Source organism: Sturnus vulgaris, chromosome 28 (genome assembly GCF_052056855.1).
Source record: "Sturnus vulgaris isolate bStuVul1 chromosome 28, bStuVul1.hap1, whole genome shotgun sequence".
Taxonomy (NCBI): domain Eukaryota; kingdom Metazoa; phylum Chordata; class Aves; order Passeriformes; family Sturnidae; genus Sturnus; species Sturnus vulgaris.
Genome location: NC_142270.1, coordinates 5,174,871 through 5,196,031, shown reverse-complemented (window position 1 = coordinate 5,196,031; position 21,161 = coordinate 5,174,871). Strand labels below are relative to the sequence as shown.

Genomic DNA, 21,161 nt, shown 5'->3' with positions numbered 1-21,161 from the left:
GGATGGCACCGGAAGGGACAGGTCAGTGCTGGGAAATGTGGGATTTTGTGTCCTGGGAATATCGAGGGGCCCGATATTCCCCCAGGAATTCGGAACGGGAACGAGAGGTGGCACAGACGGGGCTGGGAGACACCGGATGGGAGTGGAGGGGGGGAGCGAGGATCGGGCTGGGAATACGGGACCGGAGTGGGGCAGGAGGAACAACGGGAGAGCGGCGGGTGAGGGATCAGTTCTGGGGGCGGGAGGTGGGATTGGGACCGGGGAAAACGGAACAGGACCGGGAGAGACCAGGATCGGTACCGGGGGAAATGGAGCAGGACCGGGAGAGACCAGGATCGGTACCGGGGAGCACGAGATGGGAGCAGGGAAGAGCAGAATCGGTACCGGGAAAAATGGAACAGGACCGGGAGAAACCAGGATCGGTACCGGGGAGCACGAGATGGGACCGGGGAGGCTCAGCAGGATCGGTACCGGGGATATGGGACGGTACCGGAGAGAGCAGGATCGGTACCGGGAGATACCAGACGGGACTCGGGGGGTGCAGGACGGGACGGGACGGGACAGCCCCGGCCCGGGGGTTGCAGGAGCGGGGGCTGCGGGCCAGGTCCCCGCAAAAGCCCGTCCCCGCCGCCCCCCCGGCGCTGGCCCCGCTCCCAGTCCTGCGCCCGGGGCTGCAGGGGCCGAGCTCCGAGCTTGAACCCGCCCCCGCCAGATCTCATTTCCCTAAAAAAAAAAAAAAAAAAAAAAAAAAAAAAGAGAGAGAGAGAGAAAGAAAAAAAAAAAAAAAGAGGGAGAGAGAGCGAGGAAAAAAAAAAAAAAAGAAAACACGAAGAAGGGAAGGAAAGAGGGAAGAGAGGAAGAAAAAAAGACCGGCCGGAGCCATGGCCGGGCTGCGGAGCTGCGGGCTGCTCCTCTGCCTGCTCCTGGCCCGGGCCCTGCGCTTCCCGGACTATTCCTACGTGCTGGAGGAAGAGGAGGAGGACGAGGAGCCCCTGGACTACAAAGACCCCTGCAAAGCCGGTAGGAGCGGGGGGATGCGCGGCGGGGCGGACAAAGGGGAGCGCGGGGGGGCCGGGGGACCGCGAGTGCTGGAGTGAGTGCGGGAGTGAGTGTGAGTGAGTGTGAGTGAGTGTGAGTGAGTGTGGGTGAGTGCGGGTGAGTGTGGGTGAGTGCGGGTGAGTGTGAGTGTGCCCCGCACACATTTCGGGGCTCTGCACAGCGGAACTCGGCTCCGCCGCCCCGGGGCCGGCGAGTCCCGGCCGCCCGGGATGGGGGGGACGGGAGGAGCAGCGGCCGGTCCCGCTCCGGGATGCATCTGGTTGTACTTAGGGTGAGGAGCAGGGGGGCCTGGCCCGGCTCCCCCGTTTTTGTCTCCCCGGTCTTGGCTGCACTGGCAGCTGTCAAAGGCGGTGGGGAGCCCCCAGACCCCCATCCCAGCCCCCCCTCTCCATCCCACCACAGAGCCGGACCCATCCTGCACCCCCATCCCTGAACCCACCCTCTGCACCCCTTGGCTTTGTCCCTCTCCCCCATCCCGCTCGTCCCCCCGGGGACACCCGGGAGGTGCTACCACGGGCTGGGGTCCCTCTCTGCAGGGACAGGGGGTTCGGAGCTGCTCCCCGGGTTTTGGAAGGGCTGGAAACAAACTGAAAACAAATCCCTGTGTCCCAGTGTGAGCTAAAGCGGATGGAAGGATTTGGGGAGGGGGGAAACTGAGGCACGGGAGGGCCGTGCAGGGCTGAGCCCGGCTCTAGGGCCGGGGTCTGGCGGGGTCTGGCGGGGTCTGGAGGGGGATCACGTTTCTCTGTACTGGCATTGTCTGCGCTGCTAGGCGGCTGTTGATATAACTCTGTCTACACGAGGGCTTTTTTCTGGCCAAAAATCCTTCCCTTCCTGCCCTCCCGGGCTGAAACAGCAAGGCTTGCAAAACCGTCCGGGCAGAGCCGGCTGGAGCCTTCCCTGCTCTCCCGCTTCCTCCAGCTGAGCGGCACAGACGAGGCTTCACCCGGATTAATTTTGGTTTTGCCGCTGTCCCCTGCTCGCCCCTCTCCTGGGCACCCCAAGACCACCGTCACCTCCTGGAGCCGCCTGCTGCCCCCTCCCCATTCCCGTCCTGCCTTTATGAGATCCTGATGGGATTAATTTAATTACGGGAGCTCTTCCTGGGAAGCCGGGGGTGGGGTGGGGGATCAGGCCCTGCCACGCATCGAGCGAGCCGGGGATTCACCGAGAGATTCACCACGGGACCGAGATGATGAAATTCAGTTTTCTGGGGATCCGGAATCCCCTGGTATCCTCCTGATCCCCCCTGGCATCCTCCTGATCCCCCTCTCCCGGGTATCCCATGCGAGTGTTTGGTTCAGTTTTTGGGGGTCTTGAGACCCTCCCTGAGCTCCAGGCAGTCACAGAAACAGCCGAAATTTTGCCACCACCGCTGCTCCGGGGAGGGAAAACACCGGGAAAGGGATTTGTGTTCCTCATGCCAGAGGTATCCTGAGGCCACCGGCTGCCCGCGGCTCGCCGGCCACCCCGGTGATGCCACCCGTCTGCAGCGGTGCCAGCGGAAGGGGAAGAGCCTCCCGTGCCGCCGCGGAGCTTCCAAGGATGCCAAAACGGGAGATGCAGCCCTTGGAGCTGCCCCCGGGCAGGAAGGAACCGGCCGTGGCCCCGGTTTCCCTTCACCCGGTCAGCACAGCCGGGTCCCGGTGCCCGGGAGCAGCCGCCGGGTCAGATCCGGGTCGGATCTCCGGTTGGGAAAGGCGCTGGAATTGCTCCCAGCACCCCCAGCTGTGCTGGGAGAGCGGCTCCAGGGCTCGCTCTGGTTCATCCCGGGGGGTGCTGAGCAGTTTGGTGATGGGAGCCGGCACCCTTTGGGTGCCCCCAGCCCATCCCGTGCCCTGGCTCAGCTCCACATTCACATTTTGGGGTGCTTGAACTGCGGGGCTGAACCACCCCCGTCCGTCATTCCATTACCCTGATCCATAGGGAGAGGGACATGGGGGTGCAGACCCTTTGGGGGCTCACACAGCCCCCCCAAAATGGGTTTTTGGGGGCGATCTTCTCTCCCAAACTCCCCTGGGGAACTCAGCATCACCTGCACGGCAGAACCACGGGACACCGGGATGGGGCTGGGGGGTCTGAGCCCCCTTTCCCGGCTGTCGGAGCTTCCCAGCCATGCCTGGAGCTCTCCAGCCGCAGAGATTTCACCTAGATTACACTTTCCAGGCGTAGCCAGCCCAGGCTACTGGTTGCAGTCACACTTGTCAAGCTGCCCAAAAATATTTTCCAGCCGTTATATGTCACTTATTCATGCCGGGTAAAAATCCACCCGCGGAGCCGGGGCCGGCGGGAGGCCTGCGGTTCAGGGCTCGGCAAACCTTGGAAATCTCAGGCCGATCCCGGGATCTGCTTTATCTTTGTGTAATCACCCGTTCGGCTCGGCGGCATCCTCCGGCTGGGGCCAGGGGTGCCGTGGCGAGGCCGGGGGGCTCGCAGCTCTCTGCCCTCCCTTCCCCGGCTCCTGGGAAACGCCTGGGCTGCTGATTCACGCCGGCGGGTCGTGCCCAGGGGGGGAGACGGCGCTTCCTGAGGATTTATCCACCTCCCAGCCGGGGCTGGGAAACACATGGCCGGGAGGGACGGGGCGGCCCCGGGGAGACCCGGGGAGAACAAAGCAGCCGGGAGGGGATGCGGGAAGAGGAGGGAGAATGGCTCGCCGTGGGGTTTCCCCAATTTTTTTTTTTTTCCCGGAGAAGGGTTTTTCCGGGCAACAACGTGTCCTCCTGGCTGCCTGCGGCTTTGCTGAGGATTCTTGGAGGTCTCTGGAGAGAAAAAGGATTCCCATTGCATCCCCTGCCGAGCCGTGGGAAGTGCAGGTCCCGCTCATCACCTGGCCAAGGGCTGTGAGAGTTCACTGCTGCCGAAATCTGGGTGGCAAAGCGCGCTCCACACGCGTGGGGAAGGCACTGGGAACATCCCGAGCCGCAGGAGGGAATATCAGGGAGCCGGGAGCAGCCTCGGGAAGGGTTGAGGTGTGCTGGGAGGGAGGACTGTGAGGACAGGAAGCACAACAGGGGGGATGTCGGCAGCCAGAGCCCCGGGGAGCCCTTGGGTGTCCTTTGGCAGAGCCGGAGACCGGGACAGGAGAGCCCGGGATGCCCCACGCGTGTGGAGTTGGGTGTCAGGGCTCGTCCCCGTCTCCATTCCCTGCTCCTGCTGCCACCAGGCTCCTCTCCAAAGTGACAACAACCCCCCCGCGACATCCCCTTGGCAGTGCGGTTTCCAAATATTTTCCTTTCCAGCAGCTCTCCCTTTCACAGGGACTGGTGCTGTTGGCCCGGGATGTGTTTTCCTCGGTGACCTGGCTTTGGAGAGGGGACACGGGGAGACCTCGCTCCCTGCACACGCTCCTTCCACCCCAGAGCTCCGGCATGCCTCAGGTTTGGCATCCTCCGCCACGCCGAGCCCTGGAGGAGGCTTTTTCCTCCGTTTGCTGTCACGGAAGAGGAGCAGAAGGAAAAACGCTCCCCCCTGGAGTGATCCAGCCATCCCTCCCACTCCCAACCTGCCCCTGGATGGACATTTCCTGCCCCTGGAATTTGTTTGCTGCCCGGAATGTTTATTCGAGGCTCCACGGTGCTTATTTTATGGCCTGGAGTAGGCAAAAGGCTTTGGAGCCTGAATGTCGATGCCCAGGGCTGGGGAGGGAATTTGGCTGGGGAGGGAATTTGGCTGCGGGTGCTTAGGGAAGCGTTGGCGGAGAGAGGACGTGCCTCGCACCGGAGGGAATTCGGGACAGGGATCATCCCTCCCTTCACCTTGGATATCGTGTCTGAGCCTCTCTGCCTTCCCCAGTGCCGGGTGCTGGCACAGCCCTGAGCTTCCCAAAAACACCAGCTGGGATGAGGATGCTGCAGGCAGGAAGCCGGAGGTGGGGGATGGCAGTGGCCGATATCTGAGAGCAGGGCTGGCTCTTTGGGGGTGCCCCGTGCTGCTCACCGGCTCCATCCCCCCCGTGCCTCAGTTTCCCCACTGTCTGCACAGGGGCCGTGATCTGGCCTGGCTCCCAGCCTGGCCTCCGAGGTTTGAATTCCTGCTTTGTGCCTGCCCTGCCGCTCGGAAGGTGCTCTGGGAAAGCAAATATTCCTCGCCCCGGCGTTTACAGCCTGGCTGCTCCCACCGCCGCCGAGGGGCACCGGGAGAGGGGCTGTGCCGGTGCCGGGGGACAGGAGAGGGGCTGCTCCCCCTCCGTCCTGTCCCCACTGTCCTGGGGGGGTTCTCCCAGGACCGCTGTGGCTGCTCCCCCCACCCCCAAAACCGCGGGATGCTCCGCATCCTTCCACCTTCACACCTCGCCCTGTGGGCAGGGCAGACCCCCGGGGTCAGGGGGGACACCCCCAGTGCAGGGGGGACACCTCCAGTGCAGAGGGGTCCCCTCTCGTCGGGCCGCGGCCCCGGCGTGTTTTGCCGCGCAGCTGGGCTGGCGTGCGGGGGCGAGGGGCGGTGCGACGAGCATTCCTCACATATTTAAGAGCTCTGAGAGCCAGTGGGATGCTGCTCCGGTGGCTCCGTGGCTTTTACAACCCGGCAGCTCGGCTGAGACCGGCGTTCACCTATTTAAAAAATCTCGCTCCCATCCCGTTCCCGGCTGGGGCAGAACAGTTCAATCCCTGCTTCTTTCCACATCCCAAATCCTGCCTGCGCCGGGAGGGATGCTCGGGACTCGAACGAAGATTTGGGATGGAGCTGCTGAAATACTGAGGGAATGTTGGGATGGGCAGATGATTCCCATCCTGGGCAGAACCCTCCTGAGAGCCACGCAGGGATGATAATCCCTCCTGCTCAGGGCCCTTCAAGAGCCTGAAGGGGCTTTTTGTGAAGATCCTTTTGGGATCTTCACAGGGATGAAGGTTTCCCCTGCAGTGTCTTTCAAGGACTGGTGAGACCCACACGAGGATAAATCCCGGTCCTTTCCCATCCTTTGCTGGATCTTTGCAGGAATGAGAGTCCCTCCTGCCCTGCACCACGCACGGGGAGCCTCCTGTGCCCCAGACTGACCTGGAATCTGATCCCGTCCTGTTTATCTGCCCTGCCAAGGCTTCCCCACGGCTCTGTTTGCTTTTCCCGGCTCACCAGAACATCGCGTCCGTGCCCCGGCCTCTTCCCACCGCTCGTTTTATCGCATTTTTCCTGCAACACGGTTCCCAACCTTGGTGGGGCTCGAGGTCAGGCTCATCCCAAAATCCCAGCGAGGCTGGAGAGGTCAGAGCCGTGGGTACCCCCTGCACTGCTCACCTTGCCCAGGGGTGAGGGATGCTGAGCTCCTGCATCCCGGGCAGGGAGGAGAGGGAATTTACAGGGGGATCCATGGAGCCAGAGGTGCCTGTAGGGTCGGGATGGGGTGCTGAGGGATTTGGCGCGGGTCCGAATGAGAAACCTTGTTTGTCTAAATCTCAGCCCCGGGGTTACGTCATCGTTCCGAGAACCCGAAAGAAAACACAGCACAAAAAAAAAAATCAAACAACAGAGGAGGGCTGAGCGACCTCCCGGCTGGGAGGGGGAAGAGCTCGGTGGGAGCAGCTCCCGAAGGGCTGGTTGTGTTCTGGGGGGTGCGGGGGGTGTGCAGGGATGGAGCTGGGATGATCCTGCTCTCCACTTCTTCACTCCTGACTGCTCCGTACCCCACGCCTGGCCTTGGAGCCGGCGTCCTGCTGGCACCGCATCCTCCCCGCTGGCACCGCATCCTCCCCGCTGGCTCGGACCTTGCCCCCAGGGCCTCTGTGACCGAGCAGAGAGCAGCCCCTGTGGCACAACCCCTGGTCTCCCTGGCTGGGAACAGCTCAGGGAGCCTCAGGACACCTCCAGGGATGGCTGGGGAATTGTGTCCCCTGTTTTGGGGTCTCTTGGGCACCGTGTCCTGGTGGGGTGAGGGGATGTGCTGCAGGGAATGGGTGCTGGGGGTGTGATTCCCTCCTGGGGGGAGTTTGTCCTGTTCCAACCTGTGCTGAGTCCAGCAAAGGGCTGGGACCTCTCCCCCCGTTTGCAGAGGATCCCCCTCACTTCCAGGGGGTCCCCTTTGCTTGCAGGGGGTCCCCTTTGCTTGCAGAGAGTTCTCTCCACCTCTCCCACACAAACAGCAAAGGGACAAGTGGCAGCAGCGTGGCAGCGGACAGTCCCTGTCCCTCAGGGAGTGTCTGGGGGCTTTTGGTGAGCAGACACCCCCCCCAAAATTCCGCCATGTGTCACCTCATCCCACGGGTGCACAGGGAGTGAGTGGGAGGAGGACGTGACCGGAGCCCAAACCAACCTGGAAATTTCTCAATCCCACACTTTGGGCTTGGCCCTGACGTGTCCGTACAGGGATGGCTGCCGGGGCACCCCCATGGCCCCTCTGGGAGCCGCCATCCCCCGTGGGCTGGGGGGTTTTGGGGGAGCCCAGCTGCCTCAAACCTGGAGGAAAAGCAGCTCCACATCCCCGGGCTGGCCTGCCCGGCTCTCTCACGTCTCCCAAATCCCTCACATATGGTTTCTATATCACTTGGCTCCGCCGGCGCTTGCTCGGCTGTAAGCGAGCTTACTTTCCCTTGTCTTTCCATGCAGCTCTTGGCACGGGATGCTCGTCCTTCTCCCCGGCCCTGGTCCTCCCCCGCGCTGCCCGTTCGGACACGTCTCTGCCGGCCCCGGGGAGGGTGTGGGGAGAGGCCAGGGCCGGCTCCTGCCTCTGCTCTGCCCTCAAATTGCAGCCTGGCCGTGCCAGCCGCAGGTCGCTGCCAGGGGAGGTGCCGGCCCCGGCTTGTTTGCTCTTCCCTCGGCGCTGCCACAGGTCTGCTCTCCACCCCGGAGATTCCCCCGATGGGATTCACCCACCGGTCAGGGCTGGGGACAGCCCCAAAATGTGGTTCTTTCACCCCAAAGCGCTCCACAGCATTGCTGGAGCGAGGTTTAGGCTCGGCGCCATGGGGAGGGATGGGATCCAGTCTGCTCCTCTGATCCCATGGCTGTTCCTCTCGCCCCGTGCCGGCTTCCTGGACTTCTCAGGGTTATCCTAATTGTCCCGCCTTGCCTTCATAATTAGTGGCTCTTTTGGGATCCATTTGCTGAGTGCTCAGAGCGCGACCTTGGCTCCTCTCACCTTCATCCCCTGAGCTGCTCCGGCCACCCCATTCCCGACCCCTGCCCTTCCCAAGGGATGGCGAGCCCAAGGGCTTCCAGGCACCCTCTGCTCTCCCCAGGAACCCCCAAAACTGGTGAGAAACCCCACTCCCACTGTGGCCACCTCCGGAGCAGGCGCCTGACCCCAGCCAGCCCTGGCTTTTCCGCAGGAGCAGCCGAGTCCCCGGGGCTCGGGGCCGGCCAAGCGCCGGGAGCAGCGCGAGTCCCGCGGCCCTGAGTCACCGAGGGGCTGTGGAACGGAGGAGAGCGAGGAGGAGGAAGGGTTATGTGTGCAGGGTTATGTCCTCCAGCCCCGTGATGCTGAAGCGTCTCTGCTCCCCCCGGTGCTGGAGGAGGGGTCCCGGGCCCGACCCGCTCCGTTCCTGTGGGCACAGCGGGAGCTTCCCGGCCCATATGGCTCCGCTCGGCGCTGGCAGATGACTCGGAGGTCGCTGGTTGGAGCATCCTGGGGCTCGCACCGGGCTGGGGGCAGGAGCCGAGCAGGAAGAGGGTCCTAAAGCCAGCAAAAGTGGGGAGGGGAAAAAAAAATAGTTTTGTAACACAAATAATAATAGAAATCCTAAAAAGTGATGGATGGGCTTTATGAGATCCAGATGTGAGAGCAGGGCTGGCTCCAGCTGCTGGGGAGTGGGGGGAGCCCGGCCAGCACCTCGCTCAGCTGAAGGAGATAGGAGGAGGAGGGGGAGGAAGGGTTTGCCTTCGTCTCCGGGGCTTGCCAGGTGTGGAGGAGCTGGGGAGAGGGGCCCGATGGGATTTGGGATGCATAAAGGAGCGTTCACAGCCCCTCTTCCCCTCCCAGCCGCCTTCCTGGGTGACATCGCCCTGGACGAGGAGGACCTGCAGCTCTTCCAGGTGGACCGGGTAGTGGACCTGGCCCGTCACACCATCACCCGCCTGCCCTCCAACTCCTCAGGTACTGCTGTACCCCCAGTGCCCCCCTGCCTTCCTCCGTCCCCTGGGGGTTCTCCCCTGCTGATCCCCAACATCCCCACAGCCAACAACGCCACCAACCCCCGGCCGGGCCGGCCTGGGCGCAGCCGGGGCCGGCAGCGGGGCCGGAGCCGCCGAGCCGCCACTTCCCGACCGGAGCGAGTGTGGCCGGACGGGGTCATCCCCTACGTCATCAGCGGCAACTTCAGCGGTGAGTGACAACACCAGCCAGCCCAGGGGTGTCCTGCCCTGCCCTGCCCTGCCGTGCCTCAGTTTCCCCTCCAGGCTGACCCCACCGCCGCCCCTCCGCAGGCAGCCAGCGAGCCATCTTCCGGCAGGCCATGCGGCACTGGGAGAAGCACACCTGTGTCACCTTCCTGGAGCGCAACGACGAGGACAGCTACATCGTGTTCACCTACCGGCCCTGTGGGTACGTCCAGGACATGTCCCTGCCCCCGTCCCCGGGGTTTGGGGTTTGGTTTTGTCGGGGGGATGCGTCTGTTTGGGGTGCAGGAGGTGCTGGAGTTCGGCGCTGGCTGCCGGGGGCTGAGGTCGGTGGCGCGGCACCAGCCCGGGCTTGCAGCGGGGCTGATGCCAAAGGAAACAGGGGTTTGGACGAGCTCAGCGTCTTCACGCGTCAGGGCACGGCCCTGGCCAAGCAGATGGTGGTTAGGAGAAGGATTTCCCCTGGAATGGGAGCCCCTGCGTGGGCGCAAACCCTGAGCCCGGGTGCAGAGCACGAGGCTGGAGCAGCTCAGCTGCAGGGCAGGGGGAAGGATTGGTCCCAGGATTGGTCCAGGGAGCTGGGTGGGCACCCCTGGGAGCAGAACCAAGGGATTTGGGGTTGGTCCAGGTTGTGCCATGCCGTGCTGTGCCATCCCATGCCAGCAGCTGAGCTCTCCCAGTTTCCAGGCAGAGCTGAGGCTCGAGTTTCTCACCTAGGCAGGATGCCTGAAGTTCCTGTATCAGGGATGATTCCCAAGTGCTTTTTGTGGGACCCTGACACTCCTGTCTGGGGAACACCGGGATGTCCATAGAGAGTCGGGAATCACCTGGATCCTCCCCTCCAGGTGCTGCTCCTACGTGGGCCGCCGAGGAGGGGGACCCCAGGCCATCTCCATCGGCAAAAACTGCGACAAATTCGGCATCGTGGTGCACGAGCTGGGCCACGTCATCGGCTTCTGGCACGAGCACACACGCCCCGATCGGGATGACCACGTCTCCATCATCCGGGAGAACATCCAGCCAGGTGGGGATGAGCTTCCTCCCTCTTCTTCCTCCTCCTCCTCTCCATCCCTGCCGTGCGGTGCTGCCGAAGTTGGGGTCCCCCTGGCAGTGTCCCCACGCTGTCCTCCACAGGGCAGGAATACAATTTCCTGAAGATGGAGCCGGAGGAGGTGGAGTCGCTGGGGGAGACCTACGACTTCGACAGCATCATGCACTACGCCAGGAACACCTTCTCCAGGTACGGCCCCTCGTGTCCCCTTGTGTCCCCTCACATCCTGGGGACAACGGCACGGCGTCCCCAACCCCCGAGGATGGTTACCAGCTGTGGACAGAGTTAATTCCCTCCAAGAAAGGTTTCACTGCCATTCTGAGCGGGATGAAACCCCTCAGCGTCCCTTCCCAGAGCAGGGAATTGCTGTCCCCGCGGTCACCTCCACTGGGGACACGTCCCCGCTGACTCACCGGCCCGCAGGCTTTAATTAGCCGGGCTGCTTTTAATTAGCCACGCTGTTTTTAGCATCCTTCCCCTGGTGGCAGCGGCGGGGAGAGGCCGCAGGGCCGGTGATTCCCACCCGGCTCTCATCCCTTTCCTGCCCCAGGGGCATCTTCCTCGACACCATCCTGCCCAAATACGACGTGAACGGCGTCCGTCCCGCCATCGGCCAGAGGACACGGCTCAGCAAAGGGGACATCGCCCAGGCCCGCAAGCTCTACCGCTGCCCAGGTCAGTGTCACCACCCCGAGGGCACGGACAGAGCACCCTGGGGTTGTATTTCCTGGGAAACACTCGGCTCCGCCCTAAATCTTGATAAAAACGGCGTCATCCTGGATGGATTCGCTGTTTTTAGTGGCTTTGGGGTCCTCGCTGCTGTGGGATTACCTAAAGGTGCCTTTCTCCATCCGTGGCACTTTTTGGGGATGGGAGCAGAATCTGCCCCTGTGAGGGTGTCCTCGGCTGCCCTCTCTTCCCACTCCTCTGAGGAAAGGGCAGCCCCCAGAGCGCTGTCCCAAAAAATCCTCTCTAGAGCGTCTTCTAGGAGCAGCCCTCAAAAGAGAATTCTCCAAAAGTTTCGCCAAAAATAATACCTCCAAGTAATTCCCCAAAGAGCATTCCCCAAAGAAATCTCCCAAAGAGCATCATCCAAGAACAAACCCCAAGAGCATTCTCCAAAAAAAAAAATCCTCCAAGAGCATCTTCTAAAGAGCATCTCCCAAAAAAATCCTTCAAAGAGCATCTCCCCAGAGGATTCCTACAGAAGAATCCTTCAAGGGAAGAGCATCCCCTCAGAGGATCTACCAAGATCATCCCCCTGAAAAATCCTCCCAAGACAATTCCCCCAAGAGCATCCTCTGAGAGCAGAGCATCCCCTGAGAGCATCCTCTGACCGCACAAGCGCTCTTGGAGAGTGAAGCCTCCTCAGAGCATCCTCCAAAATCCTCCTCCATCCCACCCCAGCACCCAGAGAGCTTTGGATGAGGTGGGACGGGACCTCCTGATCCCATCAGAGCCCACAAACCCCTCCTGGTGTTGGAGCAGATCGTGAGCAGCTCGCTGCTGTCACCCCGAAGGGCTGTGGGACTGTGACCATTGTCCCAGGGCACGGGGAGGGGGTGGCTGGCACGAGTCCCCCCCTCCCCCGGCAGCAGGCACGTGCTCCGGGGCTGTGCTGGCAACATCTGCAAGGAGTTTGGCTCCCCGCACGCTCCCGCTTAATTCCAGCAACTAATTAGCAGCCTGGAAGAGGGACGCCTTTGTGAGGGGCCCCACGGCCGTGCCGCCTTCAGGGGAGCAGGAAAAGTGATTAGTTTGGAGCAAGAAAAAGCAAAAAAAAAAAAAAAAAGTCTTCCCCCCAAAAGCCTCTCTGGATCACAACTTTCCCTTTCTTTTGTTTCCACTGTGAAGAAAGGAGGGGGAAAAAAGGCAGCGAGCCCAGGTTTCAAGCAGCTCTTTTATTTTTGCACTGTTTCACCTTTCATCTCGTGTCCCCCCATTCCAAGAGAGGAAAGGGGGGGCGCTTTGGGGCCCCCCCCCGACAGCCTCAGCGGAGCTGCGTGTGCCGCGGCCACGGCGTCATGTGGCTTCCAGATGGCAGCGCTGGGCCAGCTCCAGGCGCGGCTGCGGAAACTGCCCGGAGCGCGGGGGCTGAGCCGGGCCCCGCGGCGTGGCACGGCCCGGGGGGGGCCGGCAGAGCTCCTGCCCCCCGGCCGAGGTGTTGGAGAGGTGCCACAGAGCCGGGAGCCGCTCCAGGGAGGATTGGGGATAGCGGTGATGTGGTGGTTTTTTTTGGGGGGGGGGGGGATTTGGGTGGGTAAAGGGCGCTGAGGGTGGGGGGATGCAGTGATGCTCTTCCCGCTGTTCCCTGTCTTGGTATTGAAGACACCTAAGAGGAGCAAAAGCTTAAAAGTATTTTTCTTTGAGGAATTTCTTTTGTGAGTTAATGGGACTAATTAGAAGCTGGTTTAGTTGTTAATGGCCTGAGAAACTAATTAGAAAAGTTAGTTTGCTCTGTGAATTATATTTTGAAGCAGGTAAGCTTTAGGAAAGCTTTATATCCTTTCGAGTTTTTAAACCCTTTTTAAGTTTTAAGCCTGCCTTGCTTTTGCTCCTAACTCCATCTCACAACAGAAAAAAGTATATTAAAATCGGCAAACCTAAACTATAACATTTACTGGTACATTAGCCAAAAAATCAAACTAAACCAAGACACCCTGAGGGGTCTGAACCCCGCTTTTCTCCCTTCACAGCCTGCGGGGAGACACTCCAGGACAGCCAGGGTAACTTCTCCTCCCCGGAATTCCCTAATGGATACTCTGCCCACATGCACTGCGTCTGGAGGATCTCTGTCACCCCCGGAGAGAAGGTACTGCCTGCAGGGGAGAAGGCTCCCACCCTCTCCCAGCCCTCCTCTTCCTCCTCCCACCTCTGTTTTGGGGTGTCCCGAATCCCAGCATCCCGTTTTGGGGTGGGATGCTCCTGGGTTCCACCAGGACCCCCCTGGCTCCCTGTAGATGGGGTGTGGGGGGAGCTCACCCCACACTCTCCCTGCCCCTTCCCAACCTTAGATCATCCTGAATTTCACCACCCTGGACCTGTACCGAAGCCGGCTGTGCTGGTACGACTACGTGGAGGTGAGAGACGGGTTCTGGAGAAAGGCCACGCTGCGAGGTAACAACCCCGGGCCTCCTGCCCGCTCCTCCTGCCCGCCGGGGCCGGCAGCGGGGCCGGGGGATTCCCTCTGCCTCCCTCCCTGCCTGCCTGGTATTCCAAAATCCTGGGGAAGGGGGGAATTACCCCCCCAGAGGGGTGAATGGAGCTCCCAGTATGGCCCACAGCAGGGAGAGCAGCCTGGATGATCCAGCTGGCTGGCACATCTCTCCCCAGGGAGTGCCAGTGTCCCGGTGCCACCCCGATGGGGGAGCTGGGTGTCTCCCAGGGAGATTCCAGGGTCCGCATCCCATCCCTGTGGTGTCCCCCAGGGAGATTTTGGGATCCCAATCCCATCCCTGTGATGTTCCCCAAGAGGTGCCAGTGTCCCGGTCCCACTCCGAGGAGCTGGATGTTCCCCAGGGAAATTCCAGGGCCCCAGTCCCATCCCCATGAACTGGATGTTCCCCAAATCCCAGCTGGCCCCAGAATCTCCAGTTTCAGTGAAAGAGCCAGAAAAGCCCGAGGGGAGTGGGGGGAAAAGTGGAGAGAGAGGCAGCCTTTGGATTTAGGCTGGAAAGGGGCACTGGGGGGACCAGGAGGAAGTGGTGGTGAGGAAGAGGAGGTCATGGTGAGGTAGACAAGGTGGCGGTGAGGAAGTGGAGCTGGTGATGAGGAAGAGAAGGTGGTGGTGAGGAAGAGCAGGCGGCGGTGAGGAAGAGGAGGGTTCCAGCACGGCAGCCCAGCACGCCTTCCTCCCCAGGCAGGTTCTGCGGGAACAAGCTGCCCGAGCCCATCATCTCCACCGACAGCCGCCTGTGGGTGGAGTTCCGCAGCAGCAGCAACTGGGTGGGCAAAGGTTTCTTCGCCGTCTACGAAGGTAGGGGGGCAGCCGTGGGGTCTGGGGGTCGGTGTGGGGTCTGGGAGGGGGCTCAGGCTGCTGCTCCTCCCTTCCAGCCATCTGCGGAGGGGACGTGAAGAAGGACAACGGCCACATCCAGTCCCCCAACTACCCCGATGATTATCGGCCCAGCAAGGTGTGCATCTGGAAGATCACCGTGTCCGAGGGCTACCACGTGGGATTGACCTTCCAGTCCTTCGAGGTGGGCAGGGCTCATCCCAGTGCTGTCTCAGGATGGGTTTGGGGCTGCTGGATCCCTCGGCACCCCCTCCGTGCCTCAGTTTCCCCACAAAACAGGGGCAAGGAAGGGTTAAGGGGTGCTGGGATAAAATCACCACCAGCTTCTACCACCCCCCACCAGATCGAGCGTCACGACAGCTGCGCCTACGACTACCTGGAGATCCGGGACGGGAGCAGCGACTCGAGCAGCCTCATCGGCCGCTACTGCGGCTACGACAAACCCGACGACATCAAGAGCACCTCCAACAAGCTCTGGATGAAATTTGTCTCCGACGGCTCCATCAACAAGGCCGGGTTCGCCGTCAACTTCTTCAAAGGTTTGGGGGGGTGCTCCAGGGGGTGCTGGGGGTGGTCACAGCCCCCCCTGGCCGCTCACCCCCCCTGCCCTGCCCAGAGATGGACGAGTGCTCCCGCCCCAACAACGGCGGCTGCGAGCAGCGCTGCGTCAACACCCTGGGCAGCTACAAGTGTGCCTGTGACCCTGGCTACGAGCTGGCATCCGACAAGCGCCGCTGCGAGGGTGAGTGACCCACCCAAAAAAAAAAACCTCCCCGTGCCCCCTTGTGGTGTCCCCAACCCCGTGGAGGTGACGGGCGCTGGGTGGTCCCGCCCTGCAGCCGCCTGTGGAGGTTTCCTGACCAAGCTCAACGGCTCCATCACCAGCCCGGGGTGGCCCAAGGAGTATCCCCCAAACAAAAACTGCATCTGGCAGCTGGTGGCCCCCACCCAGTACCGCATCTCCCTCCAGTTCGACTTCTTCGAGACCGAGGGCAACGATGTGAGTGAGGCGGAGCAGCCCCTCTCTGTGCCACGTGCCACCCCTGGCGCTGCTGCTGGCCCTCGGGGTGGCACTAGCCGTGTCCCCAGCCCCGTGTCACCCCCCCCCCCCCACCCAGGTGTGCAAATACGATTTCGTGGAGGTGCGCAGCGGGCTCACGGCCGACTCCAAGCTGCACGGGAAGTTCTGCGGCGCTGAGAAGCCCGACGTCATCACCTCCCAGTACAACAACATGAGGATCGAGTTCAAGTCCGACAATACCGTCTCCAAAAAGGGTTTCAAAGCCCATTTCTTCTCAGGTAGAGCTGCCCGGCCCCAGCACGGGCGTCCCCTCCCCTCCCTGCACCCCCAAATCGCTGCTAATGCTCCCCTTGCCCACGCTGGGGGTGCAGCCCCCGGTCCCAAAACCCTCCAGCCGCAGGCAGCCTGGCTGGCAGCACATTCTGGGAGGTTTTCTCCCTTTTTTGGGGGGACAATTGGCTCCTACTTCCGAGGTGGGGGTGCTGTCATTTGGGTCCCCAAATGACCAGGGGGTGCTGGGGTCCAGCTGTGGTCAGGGATGTGGTCGGCTCCGGGTGCTGCACCCCTCGGGTGGCATTGCCAGGGTGGGGGGACGGTGACACCCCGCTCTGCTGCTGCTGCTGCTGCTGCCCGCTCTGCTGCACGGCACCGCCTCCCTCCGCATCCCGGCGTCAGCATCTGGCCACGTCTGAGCTCCTCGGAGCCATCCCTCCTCCCAAAAAAACCATCACCTGCCTCTCCCCGTCTGCCCCACCGCTCTCCTCTCCCGGGTCACCCCGCCAGGAGACGGCGTCACCCTCGGATGGGTCCTGTGGGTCGGGATGGGGACACGGAGAGAAATGCTGGATGCAGACGGGGCTGAGCCCTGGGCTGGGGGCTGCCACGGGACCCTCGGTGTGGCCCAGTGCCCTGGACACTCTCCCGGCTGTGACAGACCCGCAGCACCTCCCGGAGCCCACCATGAGCCTCCCGCTGCGTTTTGAGGCCATTTTTGAGGGGCAGCTCGGCTGCGGGAGCAGCGGGACCGGCATCCCCCGGAGCCCCCCGGGAATCTCCCGGAGCGGCACCGCCCCGCGGGCCGGGGCTCGAGTGTCTTTGCTTTATTTGTTTAATTAAAACCAAGGCGAGTAGGGCGGCCCAGGGGGCCCAGCCGTCGGGAGCCGGCACCCTCCACAAAGTGATTCCTCGGGGAAGCCCGGCGGGACCACGGGGCAGCCGGGTGAGTCTCCCCCCGCTTCGGACTCCTTCCCTCTCCCCTTTTTAACACTTCTTTTCCTCATCCCACTGGGATGTGCGGTGACAATAAACCACCAAACCCTCTCCTCCACCTTCCCCTGCTCAGGTCTCGGGCTTTCCCGGCAGCAGGACCACCCTGGAGGACTTGGCCACAGCGGGGTCCCTCCTCTGGTCCCCCCAGGGTTGCTCCCTGGGCAAAACCTCTCCCGTGCGGCCCCTTTTTGGCCGCGGAGGGTCCCCGTGCTCCGGACGAGCCCGGTCCCTCTATGCCGCGGGCAGCCTGGCAGTCCGGGCTCCCGTTTTTCCCCGGTGAAGACGTGACCCCTTCCTCCTCCTCCTCTTCCTCCTCCTTCTCTTCCTCCTCCTCTTCCTCGCGGGCCGGGGCTCCGTCGGAGCGCATTCCGCCCGGGAATCCGCCAAGGTGTCGGCATCCAGGTACGTCCCCCCGGCTCTGCCCCGGCGCTGGGGGGTCCGCAGCGGGGGGAGAGGCGCTGCCAGGGGGCTGCGGGGGCGGTGAGCAGCCCGGAGCCGTCGGATGCCCGCGGGGGAGAGCGGTGAGCGCACGGCGATGCCGGGTGGCGGCGAGCAAAGCTGGTTGGAATAAAGGATTGCTAAAGACACCGACCCGGTGGGCTTCTTTCCGCTGCCAACTCTCTCCTGCTCTTGTCTCGCCCGCCCAGGCTCCCTCCGTCCCGCCAGCTCCCCCCGCGGTGCTGGAGCTGCTCTGAGCCCAGAAGCCCCTTCCCAAACCCAAAAGGGTCTTTTCCGCCTCGCTTCCTCCTCCCTCACACCGAGGAGACGTCAGGTTACAGCCTCCGCTTGAGAGGCGGCCGCGGGGCCGGGGGGCTCCAGGAGGGATCCCGGCTCCTCTCCGGCATCGCTGTGAGCTCGGAGCGGGACGCTGGGGGGGCTGGTGCCCGCTTGCTGTTGGCTTCCCCCCACCCCATGCCGCTGCCCACCCCCCAAAACACCTCCCCGTGGGCAGGGGGAGCGATAGGACGTGGAAGGGTTTTTGGGGGGGCTCGGGCAGGTGGTGGGAGGTAAATCCGGGCAGCTCGGAGTGATCCCAAACCCATTCCACTGCCATTCCTAGACCGGACACCCCTAGGAACCCACCCAAAGCCCATCCTCATCCTTCCAGGGCACAGCCTCGTGCCTCCTCCTCCTCTTCCTCCCCGCAGAGCCGCTCGCCCCTCCGGCCGCTGAGGGGTTCCCGGGGGTCCCCCCTCGCTGCTGCTTGCCCGGCTGCCGCTCCGCTTGCCCCCGCCGCCCCCCGCCGCCCCCCGCCCCCCCATCGCTCCCCCCCTTCTCTCCCTCTCTCTTTGCAGAGAAGAAGCAGCAGCTGCAGCCCCCGAAATCTCGCCCGCCCGGCCTGAAGTTCCGCATGCAGAAGCGGCCGCGGGGCCCCTCCTGAGCCTCTCCATCCTCTCCGTCTTTCTCAGGAACTCCGCGGCCCCGGAGCCGTGTGGGAGCACGGTGGGACCGAGCCGAGCCGTGCTGCCGGCCCCGGCAGCCTTTTGCTTGACAGAACTGGTTGTTTTTTATTTTTATTTTTTTTTAACTTTTTTTTTTAAACTTTTTTTTCTTTTTTTTTTTTTTTTTTTTTTTTTTTTTTTTTTTTGGTTCTAAGCACCCACCCCCTTGGTTTTGTCATTGACCAGCTGACCTTGTTTTGTTTTTTTTTCCCCCCTCTTCCCCCCAATTTTTACCGTGTCTGTGACATTTCCTATCGATGAGTAAAGAGGGACTCCCGCGTCCTGGTCTTTCTTGTGCATCTTTGGTTGTCACTGTGTGTTTTTCTGCCTCCCCCCCGTCCGTCCCAGCAACAGGTAATGGTGGCACCCATGGGTGAGCCCACGGGAGAGGAGGAGCCGTCCCATCCCCCCGCGGGGGCTGGAGCTGGAATCGGGATGCTGGAGCTGCTTTGCTGCTGGCCGGGGGCGCTTGCTTGGCTGGAGGGCAGCGGCGTGGGGCTGGGGGGCTGGAGGGGCTCTTTTGGGATGGAAATGCAGCATTCCAGGCTTTCCCAGCCCTCTCAGCCATCCCTCTGCTCTCTCCCAGACAAGGATGAGTGCTCCAAGAACAACGGGGGCTGCCAGCACGAGTGCCTCAACTCCTTCGGCAGCTACGAGTGCCAGTGCCGCAGCGGCTTCGTGCTGCACGACAACAAGCACGACTGCAAGGAAGGTGGGTCCGTCCCAACCCCAATTCCCATAGGAATGCCTCATCCGCACATCCCTGACCCTCCTCGCTGTCCCTACAGCTGGCTGTGACCACAAGGTGACATCTGTGTCCGGGACAATCACCAGCCCCAACTGGCCCGATAAATACCCCAGTAAGAAGGAGTGCACCTGGGCCATCAGCACCACGCCGGGGCACCGCATCAAGCTGGTAGGGCTTGGAGGGGTGGGTGACACCGGGGTCATCTCTGCCAAGCCTTGACCTCACCCAGAACCTCCACAGACCTTCTCGGAGCTGGACGTGGAGGCACAGCAGGAATGTACCTATGACCACCTGGAGATCTTCGATGGCAAGGACGCCAAGGCCCCGGCATTCGGCCGCTTCTGCGGGGCCAAGGAGCCCGAGCCCATCGTCTCCACGGGCAACAAGATGTTCCTCAAGTTTGTGTCTGATAACTCCATCCAGAAAAAGGGGTTCGAGGCCACCCACACCACAGGTACCTCTGTGGGGCTGGGAATTGGGGTTATGGGGTGTGGGGACAGCCTGGGTGTCCCTAAACCCTAGCTTTTCCCGCAGTGTGTGGAGGCCAGGTGCGCGCTGAGGTGAAGACCAAAGACTTGTATTCCCACGCACAATTTGGGGACAACAACTACCCGGGGGGCTCGGACTGCGAGTGGGTGATCATGGCAGAGGAAGGGTTCGGAGTGGAGCTCATCTTCCAGACCTTCGAGATCGAGGAGGAGGCTGACTGCGGATACGACTACATGGAGCTCTTCGATGGCTACGACGGGACGGCCCCGCGCCTCGGCCGCTTCTGCGGGTCCGGGGTGAGCTTGGGATGGAGGGGGACATGGGATGGGGTGGGGAGTGAGGAGTGACGGTGTGGGGTGATGGATGATGGTCAGCTGGAGCACTGCAGAGAAATCTCTGTAAGAATTTGGTCTGGTGTGATGATTCCCACCCTCCACGCTGCAAATATTCCCACTCAGCCCGGATCTGAGCACCTGATCTGCTCGTGGATCTGAGCACCCCCTCCCTCACCCCCGCAGCCCCCCGAGGAGATTTACTCGGCCGGAGACTCGGTGATGATCCGCTTCCACTCAGACGACACCATCAACAAGAAGGGTTTCCACCTTCGCTACACCAGCACCAAGTTCCAGGACACGCTGCACACGAGGAAATGAGGGCCGGGGGTCCCGGCCCCGCCGCGGGCAGGGCAGGAGGAGAAAGAGGAGGAGGAGGAGGGCAGGGAGGATGGCGGGGAGCGCTGCCCCGCACAGACTGCACGGAGGAGGAGCACACAGCCAACCTCAGCACTCAAGACACGCTCGCACGGGGCCCCGGGGCTCGGGCGCCCACGGCACGGGGGCACGGGGGGGGGTCCCCGCTGGCAGCCGCCCACCCCGGTGCTGGGGGGGCCGAGCAGGACCCGCTGCCCTCCCCTGCCCCGGCCAAAGCTCTGAATGTACAAACCAGTAACCGGGAAGAGCCCAACACACACAAGGTGCTGTCTCTCTCTTGTACCCATGAAATAAATACCCTTGTACTTGGAGCGGGGGCAGCCCCGGCCTTTTTGCTTCCAGCCCAGCAAAACAGCATCCAAAATGGGGCTGGACTTGGGGGGGAAGCACCCAGGACTCTGCATGAACCCCAATCCTAAGGGAGGACTCCCATCCTTGGGGTTCTGATGGAGCAGAGCCAGGAATTCCAACAAAGGAGCAGCCAGACCCTCCCCTGCTGACAGCGGGTTCTGCGATGGGTGGTGGGCTCGGAGCTCTGTGCCCCTCCCCAGGACTCTGCAGGTGGGTTCTCTCCTCACACCTTTATTTTGAGGTGTCTCTGAGCCAGCAGAGCACCCGCTGTGGGGTGGGTGGGTGCCACGTGCTGCGCCCACCGCGTGCTCCAGCGCGTCCCCGCGCCGGCGGTGGCAGATGGAGGGTGGGCTGTGACACGGCCCCCGCGCCCACCGCGTGCTCCCACGTGCCTCGACCCCTCCTGCATCCCGTGCTCGCTGCTGGTGCCGTGGGGAGGCTCCTCTTCCCTGTTTGGGCCAGGGCTGGGATGATCTGCAAGGGCCGAACTGGGGTGGGCACCGGGGGTTTTCATCCAGAGGGGTTTTCAGTCTCCGTGGTGGAAAAGGGGTGTGGAGTTCGGGGAACTTTTCAGTGACAGGACGAGGAGTGATGGCCCTAAACAAAAACAGAAGTTCCACCTCAACACGAGGAAGAACTTCTTTCCGTGAAGGGTGGCGGAGCAGTGGGACAACCTCAGGGAAGGGTGGAGTCTCTCTGGCGACATTCCAAAGCCACTTGGATGTGCTCCTATGTCGC

At 62.5% G+C, this 21,161-nt stretch overlaps 1 protein-coding gene across 4 annotated transcripts; it reads left to right on the top strand.

Moving 5' to 3' along the window:
• Positions 1-791: 791 nt before the first annotated feature.
• Positions 792-20,383, top strand: BMP1 (bone morphogenetic protein 1). 4 transcript variants are annotated; one of them, XM_014892942.2, is made up of 20 exons: positions 801-1,020; positions 8,972-9,085; positions 9,167-9,313; positions 9,415-9,532; positions 10,173-10,351; positions 10,462-10,567; positions 10,929-11,053; positions 13,075-13,190; positions 13,393-13,495; positions 14,238-14,354; positions 14,432-14,577; positions 14,737-14,932; positions 15,010-15,135; positions 15,233-15,393; positions 15,512-15,692; positions 18,712-18,837; positions 18,914-19,041; positions 19,114-19,327; positions 19,408-19,658; positions 19,881-20,383. In XM_014892942.2, the coding sequence occupies exons 1-20, from the start codon at positions 882-884 to the stop codon at positions 20,013-20,015; spliced, it is 2,928 nt and encodes a 975-aa protein (XP_014748428.1). In that variant the 5' UTR covers positions 801-881; the 3' UTR covers positions 20,016-20,383. The 4 variants fall into 4 exon arrangements, 3 of the variants coding, with proteins under 3 accessions (XP_088036019.1, XP_088036018.1, XP_014748428.1); XM_088179892.1 differs by having other exon boundaries at positions 800-1,020; positions 8,972-9,313; XR_015808633.1 differs by lacking the exons at positions 18,712-18,837; positions 18,914-19,041; positions 19,114-19,327; positions 19,408-19,658; positions 19,881-20,383 and adding exons at positions 16,198-16,633; positions 16,757-16,867 and having other exon boundaries at positions 792-1,020; positions 8,972-9,313.
• The last annotated feature ends 778 nt before the right edge of the window (positions 20,384-21,161 follow it).

Excerpts from the sequence above, each read along its gene's own strand:
- BMP1 (XM_088179892.1), top strand. The coding sequence starts at position 882 with ATGGCCGGGCTGCGGAGCTGCGGGCTGCTCCTCTGCCTGCTCCTGGCC. Across the intron at positions 11,054-13,074 it reads CAAGCTCTACCGCTGCCCAG|CCTGCGGGGAGACACTCCAG; the intron begins GTCAGTGTCACC and ends CTCCCTTCACAG. Across the intron at positions 14,355-14,431 it reads TTTCTTCGCCGTCTACGAAG|CCATCTGCGGAGGGGACGTG; the intron begins GTAGGGGGGCAG and ends CCTCCCTTCCAG.